The sequence below is a fragment of the Cydia pomonella genome, chromosome 2, assembly GCF_033807575.1.
Source record: "Cydia pomonella isolate Wapato2018A chromosome 2, ilCydPomo1, whole genome shotgun sequence".
NCBI lineage: Eukaryota > Metazoa > Arthropoda > Insecta > Lepidoptera > Tortricidae > Cydia > Cydia pomonella.
The window spans coordinates 33,882,094-33,894,010 of NC_084704.1; the positions used below are offsets into that span (position 1 = coordinate 33,882,094).

General features: G+C 41.4%; 1 protein-coding gene across 3 annotated transcripts in view; it reads left to right on the plus strand.

Annotated features, from left to right (window-relative positions):
• Positions 1 to 11,917, plus strand: part of LOC133515452 (glutamyl aminopeptidase-like) — a 34,971-nt gene that overhangs the window by 21,206 nt on the left and 1,848 nt on the right. For all 3 annotated transcript variants that reach the window (XM_061848001.1, XM_061848003.1, XM_061848002.1), the window contains 5 exons: positions 985 to 1,185; positions 4,406 to 4,482; positions 7,530 to 7,687; positions 8,821 to 8,950; positions 10,259 to 10,481. In XM_061848001.1, coding sequence (XP_061703985.1) covers positions 985 to 1,185; positions 4,406 to 4,482; positions 7,530 to 7,687; positions 8,821 to 8,950; positions 10,259 to 10,481 — 789 coding nt within the window. The remainder of the gene's footprint in view (positions 1 to 984; positions 1,186 to 4,405; positions 4,483 to 7,529; positions 7,688 to 8,820; positions 8,951 to 10,258; positions 10,482 to 11,917) is intronic.

The following is an 11,917-nucleotide window of genomic DNA, read 5'->3' on the forward strand; positions in this document are numbered from 1 at the left end:
CATTCAATAGCATATGAATTATGCCATATATTTCAAGCATAAATGCCACAGAGAAACAATTACTCCAAAAGAAAAATAGTCTTCGTTATTTTTTACCTTTTTTTTTGAAAAGGAGGTCGTTGACCTGTACTTTTTTAATTGGTAAGTGATACTCGTAGTACACGATATACTAAAAATTGACATCAAAATAATAGCGCTCCTTTAAACATTTCACAAGTTACAGTAGCTCAAACAAGCCCTTCTAAAATGTGCGTCGAACTAAATCGCTTAGTTCCAAATGATAATTCGGGCGGCCGGCAAGTATTCTTCGGAACTAAGATGACGTTTGTAGATAAAGTTCATCGTACTATACGTGGTAAACGGCTCCACTATACGTGTATACCATAGAGGAACAATTTAACAGAGGCCGCGCAACTGACGACCAGCTGTGACACTGCAATGGCGGAAGGATTCAATGTGTGCGTGTCACGAATGTATACCTAGGCGGATTGAGTACATTTTCTCTAGTTTGGTACGAACACCTTTCTAGCTCGCGGATAAGGTTCAATTTAGTATTGCAAAAAAAAATGAGAGCGGCTTTCACTTTAGGTACAACTTCATGGATTAATATCGTATTTTACGAAAGATACATTTATCCGGCTTTTTTTTCTTTCGAACGGTATAATTTTTGCAACATTAGAATAGAATAGAATATAATAGAATCATTTATTGCATGTCACAAACCAGTTGTAAAGGTGGTACATATTATGTGGTTAGTTCAAGTGACGCCCTGACCACGCACGTATTAAATTTTTTTCTTCGAACAATTAATGCACTGACGGCAGATTGGTGGATGAGGCCATAGAGATAACTGTCAATGTGAGTGTGTCACGCGTAAATACTAGAAAATTGGTGGATGATGGAATCCTATTTGTGTTTTAGCGAAACTACGTCCTTAGTATTCTAGGTCCATGGTGAATACAAAGACATTGTATATTATTGCAGCTAACGATATCAGACCGCTCGCACCTGCTGGACGACGTGTCGGCGCTGGCCTCGGCCGGCCTCGTGCCGTACTCGCTGGGCCTCGACCTGACCACGTACCTCAGCGTGGAGGAGGCCTACATGCCGTGGCAAACCGCCGCTGGAATCTTCGGACATTTGTCGCTGAGGCTACTTAATACGCCGGCGCATGACGATCTAAAGGTATTTCAACTATAATATTTTTCACAAGGGTTCTGTGACGGCTGTCATCTCAATACAATTTGGCATTTTAAGGTTCAATCAATAAATTTTTCGTGTTATGGCTCCATCAAGGTGTTGATGATTCTGCCAATGTCGAGGTTGGATAAGACACGGCTAGTATATGAATCTTATCATATAACGATCATAAACAGTGTTCGGTGGAGTATCCGATCTGCAAAGAAATACAAATTACGACTAACTAATAGACTACATACAACTATTAAACAATATGAACACTACACTATGTACAGAACAAACTACAGTTAAGTATTAAATCTACGAACTTATTGTACAATAATATGATACATACTACAATTTAAGATTATTTTTAGCTAGGAATTTATTCAAAATACCACAAAACGGAGTAAAAACTAAAGTTAGTAAAAAGTTTATATTTACTGGACGGCTAATCTCACGAGGAAGAAAATCATATATAGGATAACGTATTTTAGGACACTCCAATAAAATATGATTTGTAGTACCCTCGTCCAGTCCACACTCACAAATAGAGCTGTCCCTTATCCTCATTTTGGCCAAACGCACAGGGGAACAAATGAATCCAAGGCGAAGCCTAATAATACATGACGTGATTAATTTTGAAAACCCCTTGTTCTTGAAAAACCATGGTCTAACTGGGATATATGGTTGCAAGCTACCATAATGTATGCTACTTCCAGTTTTATAAGACGCTTGCCACACTTTATTCTCGAAAGATGGCAGTAAACTTAGTTGACTACAAAATTTACTTTGACAATACGCCTCTATACTAAATTCTCTTTGGTATGCACTAAAGGGTATGATCATACTGAACAAGGTTTCCCACGGGGTCGATATGAAAATCGTGAAAATAAAATATACCTCATGGCCCATACGTTTTGCCTACATCGCACAGTGTGGGATTTTCGATCAGTTTTGACCACCCTCGTTTTATATTTTTATAATACGCATTATAATATCCTCCATCCCCGTGTAAAACTCCCGAATGATTATCTTGCGTAGTTAATGCACAATATTTTTTTGTTGATTAGGTCAATGACCTTAAGAAAACATGTTTATTGGCATAATTACTAAAGTACCGTCAATATAGTTCCAATTTTTATTTCTGAGTTTTAGTGAGAGATACTCATTAATTGTACGAAAAATCCAGCATTTTAGTGCCATTCAGTTAAAAGTTAGAAGTTACTAAAGTTTTCAAACATTTTTTTTTTATATCTCCTACATTTTCCGATATTAGCGTTTTATTTTTTATTAAATGTATTTAAAATATGGTTAACTATAATTACTCAAAATTTCAAAAGCTAATCTTGCGGGATTTAGGATTTATAACATTTCTAAGTTTTTTACCGATTTCTATGGAAATAGGGTTGTCAAGATTGACTTTAAGACATGATACAGTAATATAGTTTTTAACAGAAAATTTGAATTAACCAGTTAAATGAGAATCGTCTTCAGTCGTCAACATCATTATCATCATCATCTGAATGAAGTAGAATTTCTTCTGTGAGAATTAAATCCGTGCTTAACTCCAATTCCGACACATCCGACTCCTCTGTTGCAATGGAAGAATTTGGTTCGATTGGTTTTAAAATGGCCAAAACTTTTGCCGGAATAGGCTGACGCTTTTGTTTACTTAAACGGTCTTTCAGGGAGAAATGTGAAATGTAAGGATCAGATGACTCTAACGCACGCCGAAAAAGATCTAGGATTGTAATTTGCTTATTGATTTTCCTCGTGTGGTGCTCTCTGTCATAACGCCAGAATTTGTTCCTGGATTCACCGGCCTGGGTCAGCTCCTGCCGGGGCAAAGCAGCGTCATGGGTCTTTACCGGCACCATGACGCCTCACCCCCGCTCCGCCAGATATCATGTATAAGTATTGGGTTTCAGCAATTGCTTTACGAGGGCGGACCCCTTCCCAATACCACATGATATCCTTCATCAGAGATATAACGCAGTGCTGATATGACCGTTCGTTCTGCTGTAGAGTTAAGGCTTTTAGGCAAGACTATATTGGTTAGTAACATAACAACACATCCGTTGTGGTGTAACAATTTATCTTATAAATACTTAATGTACTGAATAAATGCTTAGATATCAAAACAATAAATATTAATCATTATAATTCATTGTATTTCCAGACATTCTAACTATGTAGGTATTCACCTAGGTACACCACCGGAGTTATGTGACAGCCCTGACCCAAATATTTAAAAATGCATATCTCGGCAATCCTGCGTTATTTTAATTCAATTTTTTTTTCAGTACCGCCTTTTATAGCATAGAACAGTTTCGTTTAGAAATAAAATGCTAGAAATGTAGGATTATCGAGCAAAAAAAAGTTTTTCAATATATTAAAAAATTTTATATCGTCACCCAGAATAAGAAATTTTAACTTTATTTTGATGAAATGTATACTTCAATATATCCCTAATAGATATAAATTAGATTGACACAAAAAAGATGCACATAAAATAAGAAATTTCGTTTCTATGTTTTCTATGGACATTTCTCAAGTTTATGATTATCTCCAAAACTACGCATGATAGAAATTTTGGAGTTTCATTCTGAGCTTTTATTTGACGAGACTAATGCGATGAATTAAACAATGAAAATAGTTAAATCTGATCGAAAATCCCACACTGTGCATCGGGTTCTCAAGGTGTCAATTAGATTTTTTTCGTTATGGTTAGCCCAATACGGAAGAATGGAAGAGATCGCTCTGTAGCGATAAGGCCGTCTGTTGTTTCCATGTACATTTATTAAGGTTCTGCAATAAAGAGGATGTATTATATTGTATTGTATTGAAGTTTGTTTAGTATGACCATCTTAATACATTTTGACATTTGGGAACACGACGCTAAATCGTCCAATATCAAAACAAAGTACTTAATCTTACTTATCTTACTTTATTAATTATGAAGGCGATGGTCCTGGGTTCGAATCCCGGTAAGGGCATTTATTTGTGTGATAAGCACAAATATTACAACACAAGCCTTCTTGAGCTTAGTCAATCTGTGTAAGAATGTATGATATTTATTTATTTTTTACTTTATTAAGTATGAATTTATTTTATCTGCATCTTCATATTCTTATTCTACCCATTATTTTGCATTAAAACAAAGCAATTCATGAAAATAGTAATAAAATATAAGCGAAAACTAATTTAATTTTATTGTTGGCAGCTATACATGCAAGAACTTGTCAAGCCCATTTTTTCTAAAGTGGACAAAGGATCCGGCAATTTGGGAGTGATAGAGCGGTAAGTAAATTTCATAGACTATATAACTATACTCTGTATCTTTAGGTATTTAAAAAATAGTAAACAAAATTTTTATTTTATTTTATTTTTATTTTATTTCAAACATATTTCCATAACATTACAGTCGCAACCAATACGCCATGAAATTATATAAATTAACAGCGTAAAACTACACAACAACAGTTGAGGGCCTAGCATCCATCATCTCACAGAATCTCAGGCATTCCCTTCTCACAGCCGCCCATCGCCACGCAATCAAGTCGCACTCCGGTGCTAATGTCAAGAGCGCATTCAATTGTGAGAGAGAGCGAAGCAATGGAGAATTCATGCGCGACACGGTGCGCGCCGCCGGCACCGCCAACAGATCGCGTCGCCGCGGTCTTGGTGATTGCCTCGGAACGTCCGGAACATGCAGGCGCACCAGGCGACTCACCAGTTCCGGACAGTCCGACTCACCGCGCAACACCTTACACGCAAACGTCAACAAATTATAGTTGCGTCTTACCTCCAATGAGTTGTAACCTAGAGTCCCTAGAAGGTACTTCGTCGGGTATAGGAAGGGGTAGTACCCATGCGTTCTACGGTAAAAAAATCTCAAGAAGGCTTTTTGAACCTTTTCAAGTAGCAGTGCATACGTCGACTCAAAGGGATGCCAAACGATTGAGGAAGTTTCTAGCTTACTTCTTACTAAGGCATTGTAGACGAGCTTGATTGCTGTAGGGTCATGAAAATCGCGAAGGTTGCGAATGATGTAGCCTAGTTTTCGGTAGCAGTTAGCAGCAAGCGATGTAATGTGCTCATGGAAAGTGAACCGCGTATCAAAAACCACGCCCAAATCCTTAACGGAGAACACGCGATTGATGGGCTCGGATGCAAGCAAATATTTGGCAAATATTGGCATACGTGCACGAGTAAAGGTGCAGACACAACACTTAGTGGTGTTAAATGACAGCTTGTTTTCCACACTCCACCGGAATACCGCATCGATATCCTTCTGCAGGGACTCACAATCGGTGGTTTGCTCCACTCCATACACTAGTTTTAAATCATCAGCGTATAGGAGACACTGAGCCGACTGGAGAACTGACTTGAGGTCGTTTATCATGATCCCAAACAGAAACGGCCCTAATATGGAGCCTTGACTGACACCAGACCGCGTATGATATGGGGCCGAGACAAAACACCCATGCTGGACATACTGCTGCCGATCACGTAGATAACTAGCGAAGAGAGTTAGCAAAGTGGGCGAGAAGCCAATCTGATCTAATTTCATCAACAACACATCGTTATCTACGCGATCAAAAGCCTTTGCGAAATCAAAATAGAGAACATCTACTTGGATGCCTCTGTCGAGGTGCTCCGAAATATTGTCAACCAGAATGAGAAGATTCGTATTGACAGAGCGCCTAGGTCTAAATCCATGCTGTTCGTCACACAAAAATGGTTTTACCTGCGTTGACAGGGCCCGGTGTAGGATAGATTCGTAGAGCTTAGCCAAAGTAGGAAGAACGGCAATGGGTCTATAGTTCTCCACGACAGTAGCATCATTCTCTTTCGGGATGGGTCTCACTCTCGAAACTTTCCAGCAAAGAGGGTACGATCCGGTGGTAAGCGCCAAATTGAAAATATAGTGTAGAGGGGCCTTCAGGTACTCCATACATCCTTTCACCACATACGCTGGCAAGTTATCCGGTCCCATAGCGCAATTGGACTTGAGTCGTTTTATCCCTGATTCCACTTCCTTCATCGATATTGAATTAATGTGGATGTGGTTCGCGCCTCGGCTCCGATCATGTGTCCCCTGCACATTAGGATTAAGGTGCGGAGCATCAGGTAAAAACACACCTGAGAAATACCTTGCAAACGCATTAGCTACTTCAGCACCGGTGAATTGCTCCCCATTGAGACTTACACTATTGATGAACCCTCCTTTCGACTTCAGGCTGTCTAAGTGTTTCCAGAACGATCGCGGATTGCTCTTTACACTGCTCTGTATTCGACCAATGTAGTCTTGGTAAGCGGACGCTATTTGTTTCTTCACCTCAGACCGTAGTTTAGCGAACTGGTTGTACACATTTTTATTATTGGTAGATTTCCACTCACGGTGCAAGTTACTTTTAACTTTCAAATCATTGATGAGATCTAAGGTGAACCAAACAGGATAGCGTCTAGTTGACTTCCTTGGGCGAATTCGTTTGGGTATACATTTATCAAAAATGATGTACAACATTTGATAAAACAATTGTACAGCATTGTCGACATTTCCAGCACTGAGAATTTTCTGCCAATTTACTTCTGAGACTAATTAGTAGAGGAGCTCATAGTTACCTTTAGCAAAATTCCAGTCGCGTTGCATGTCGACATTGCTAGGATCTAGCCGTTCAGCCGGCGGGCGACGTGTTAGATTACCCACCGGTATCGAAATCTCTAGGGGGGGGGGGGGGGTGGTACGCATCAGATCTCGGAACCAGCCCTCCTCCCACTATCTCCATCACTACCGACTTCGGGATGCGCTCTGACACTAGCACAACATCTAACTTACCACCATATGCATTCATCACTTCGTTCATCTCTTTTAAACCACATACAGCTAAAAAATCTACCCTCAAATGGCTCCTTAAGCAAGTTGTGGGTAGATGAAAACATTACACGATCAAATAATGTAGGTTAAAGTCAGGTCGTTCAGTCACAGATCCAGGCGGTTTTGTATTTGGTTGGTTAACCAATAATTGTTATTACTACCCGAAAAATTACAAATTGTTTGTTTATTTTTATTTAAATAACTAAAGGTACAGAGTATAGTATCAAACACATATTTCACAGCTCTATATATAAAGTGTTGTAAAATTCTCATTTTTTTTTATTACAACAAAACACATTGGGAAACTTTTATTCTATTAGGATCAAAGAGCTCGTCATTTTGAGTAGAAATACCATATAAAAATACAAAACAAAAAAGTATAGTGTACTTACACTGTACAACATTGAATACAATTTCCTTTACCATTTTAATGTCCTACCATTTTCAAAAATTTAAATATCAACAGTCTCCTACGTACCACGATACTGTCGCTCGCCACTAAAGCGGAGCTCCCCGAAGCCCAGAGCAAGGTGCGACAGATGTTCCTCGAGTGGCTGAACAGCCACGACGCCGGCCACGTGAAGACTGTTGAAACCGACTTGAGGGCCCTCGTGTACTACCACGGTAAGACGACAACGACGTCATATCACGTCGATGACGTTTCTCAACGCATCTCAAACTGCGCGTAGCTGGGCTCAGAGCAAGGTGCGACAGATGTTACTCGAGTGGCTGAACAGCCACGACTCCGGACACGTGAAGACAGTTGAAACCGACTTGAGGGCCCTCGTGTATTACCACGGTAAGGCGACAACGACGTCATATCACGTCGATGACGTTTCTCAACGCATCTCAAACTGCGCGTAGCTGGGCTCAGAGCAAGGTGCGACAGATGTTACTCGAGTGGCTGAACAGCCACGACTCCGGACACGTGAAGACAGTTGAAACCGACTTGAGGGCCCTCGTGTACTACCACGGTAAGGCGACAATGACGTCATATCACGTCGATGACGTTTCTCAACGCATCTCAACCTGCGCGTAGCTGGGCTCAGAGCAAGGTGCGACAGATGTTACTCGAGTGGCTGAACAGCCACGACTCCGGACACGTGAAGACAGTTGAAACCGACTTGAGGGCCCTAGTGTATTACCACGGTAAGGCGACAACGACGTCATATCACGTCGATGACGTTTCTCAACGCATCTCAAACTGCGCGTAGCTGGGCTAAGAGCAAGGTGCGACAGATGTTACTCGAGTGGCTGAACAGCCACGACGCCGGCCACGTGAAGACTGTGGAGACCGACTTGAGGGCCCTAGTGTATTACCATGGTAAGGCGACAACGACGTCATATCACGTCGATGACGTTTCTCAACGCATCTCCCACTGTGCGTTGCTCGGCTTAGAGCAAGGTTCAACGAATGTTTCACGAGTGGCTGATCTTGAGGGTCTTAGTGTATTATCACGGTAAGGAGTAACTTTGCGATAACGACGTTATATTAAATCATGCATACATGACTACAATAAGACAGACTGGACAATGATATTTAGACCTGTACCAATGAGGCTGTAGGCACAGTTATATTTCATTTTACCAATCCGTCGTTTGTGCCACAAAAAGTTCTAGGTATTCATCACGTACGTACGTCCAACTGCTGGGAACAGGCCTCATTACTATACATTTGAACTATCTCATACGTCATGGTATATTTTTTGTAAAAAAGATTATTCTTACTTTTTCCACTCATTGTCTGTTTCTTGCAGGCATGAAACAGGGTACGCAGGAAGAGTGGGACAAACTCTGGCAGATCTACAAGAGGGAAGAGGACGTACACGAGCAGTCGAAGATTAGGCAAGCGTTGGCGGCGCCGCGGGATACGAATATACTCAGAAAGTATGAAATATTGATCGTTTTATTTATACTCGTTTTTAAGAAAAACTCCATGCAAAGAATGCTCAATGCGAAGGGTGTTTCCACACCAATCGATCGATCATCAAACGTAGAACATTCGACGTCGATCGATAGTTACAAGACTAATCAATCGATGGTAGAATGGAACAGTCGACATCGATCGATAGTTTCAACTAGACCAATCGATCGATGGTAGAATGGAACAGTCGACGTCGATCGATAGTTTCGACTAGGCTAATCGATCGATATCGATCGATGACATCGATTCATGGTAGACTGGAACAGTCGACGTAGATCGATAGTTTCTATTAGACCACACCAATCAATCGATGTCGATTGATGGTATCGATCAACATCGATCGATTAGTGTATCCGTCGATCAGCCAACACTACTACACTAATCTATCGATGTCGATCAATGGCATCGATCGATGATCGATTGATTGGTTTGGTAACATCCCTAACTTCACTTGTAATTAACTAACAATTTAATAAAATATTGCTAGTCGATTTTAACTTACTTCTAATAGCCCTATTGATCCGTAAGTTTGCGAACATATATGACATAGTTAGCAATACAATAATTTGATACCATCGACCTGATCTAATGATGGAGAGTATAATTCGGTGGCTATTAGAAGGTCCCTCGAGTTTATACCCATATGGCTCGTTTTGACTAGTCCTTCACTCACCGAGAATGAAGGCAATTATTTGGGGGCGTTTAGTAAAGTGTGTTTTTAATAATGATTTAAAAATAAAGATAAAGATAGTTTATTTTTCAAGTAGGCATATTACAATGGGCTCTAACCCGACACCTCTGCCCGAGAAGATTGAAATGCTTCCTCAATTGGAGGAGGGTATCCCAATATGGGACCGGCCAGAAACAAAGCTTTTTTTTGACAGACGCTTGGTGTTGTTTTCATTCAAATTACAATATGTTTTCTGTAATGTTTTGGTGTCTAATTGAGACATAATTGACAATATTTCAAAATATGTAAAGAGGCCTAAATCGAAAATCATTGCGGTAAATGAGCTGGGTACCTGTATAATTGTATATAGGTATAGCTAGGACGATAGTTTATAGATTTCTCTCCCATTTGTTTCCAATAAATTGTCAAAGTTTTGGTGTTGTGTTGTTGCTCGGAAAGGGAGCTTAAAGAGGTGAGAACTTTTCAACTTTTCAGGCAGTCTAATATGGGAGGACTGAATGTTACGTCACAATTCTTAAAATAAAGAATCTTATTGACGGAATTCCCTCACACTTACACCTCGTAATATGATTATTTTCAGGTATCTCGACCTCGCGTGGGACGAAACTAACGTCCGAGCCCAAGACTACCTGAACGTCATCCAAATGATCAGCAACAACCCTTCGGGCACCGCTCTAATATGGGAGGACGTCCGCAATCGTTGGCCCTCTCTAGTGGAGCGCTACACGCTCAACAGTCGGTACCTGGGCGCCCTTGTTCCGGGTATCACTGACTCATTCAACTCGGAAAGGGAGATTAAAGAGGTGAGAACTGTACAACCCTTCAGGCACTAATATGGGAGGATGTCCGCAATCGTTAGCCCTCTCTAGTGGAGCGCTACACGCTCAACAGTCGGTACCTGGGCGCCCTTGTTCCGGGTATCACTGACTCATTCAACTCGGAAAGAGAGCTTAAAGAGGTGAGAATATTACAACCCTTCAGGCACTCTAATATGGGAGGATGTCCGCAATCGTTAGCCCTCTCTAGTGGAGCGCTACACGCTCAACAGTCGGTACCTGGGCGCCATTGTTCCGGGTATCACTGACTCATTCAACTCGGAAAGGGAGATTAAAGAGGTGAGAACTGTACAACCCTTCAGGCACTAATATGGGAGGACGTCCGCAATCGTTGGCCCTCTAGTGGAGCGGTACACGCTCAACAGTCGGTACCTGGGCGCCATTATTCTCGGTATGTCTGACTCATTTAACTCGGAAAGGGAGCTTAAAGAGGTGAGAACTGTACAACCCTTCAATCACTCTAATATGGGACGATGTCCGTAATCGTTGGCCCTCTAGTGGAGCGCTACACGCCCAACAGTCGGTACCTGGGCGCCATTGTTCCGAGTATCAGTGACTCATTCAACTCTGAAAGGGAGCTGAAAGAGGTGAGAACTTTACAACTTTTCAGGCACTCTAATATGGGAGGACGACCGCAATCGTTGGCTCTCTCTACTGGAGCGCTACACGCTCAACAGTCAGGTTCCATTCAACTTGAAAAGCGAGCGAAATGAGCTTCAGTGCGACTATATTACAAAAATATTTATAGCCATCGATACGGACACCCAAGGACAAGTTAGTGTAGGACTATTGCAGTGAAAAGAAACAAAATAAAGAGGGCTATTGGGTTGAGATGTTAGTGTACTGGTAACCGGGTCTATGGGAAAGACTGCCCTAATCTATGTTTAAAAACAACAAAAATGGATAGGTGTGGTGGTGGTGGGTCCCCGAAAACGGCTGTAAGCAGCCACTGTGCCAGCTCGCGTTTTATGCATATTTCACTTCCACCCTGCGAGCATATAGCTCTGAAACCCCACTCTGGACGGCCGGTAAAGGCAAGCCAGAGGTGAGAGTCCTGCGGCCCCTGCTCAGTGTTCACTCCAGCCGGCCAATCAAGGCAAGCCGGAGAGAGGGGCCTGCCCGATTCTCGGGGGTATGGGACCAAGGGACGTCACTTCCCATTCAGCTCGCCACAAGCTGGCCTGGGGGCTTAGTATTATTTAGTAGATTATTAACCAAGGGTGGAAAGTGAAACATATCACCCGAGATATTCGTTCGAGCGTTAATAGTTCGAGTGTGAGATGGTTACTTTTACCCGAGTTAAACACTACTCTTCATTTCGACTAGGAGGAAAGTCAAACACAAGAAATGTTGGTCCTGACTGAAATTGGCGCCATTTACATTTTGATCGGATCTTATCTTTT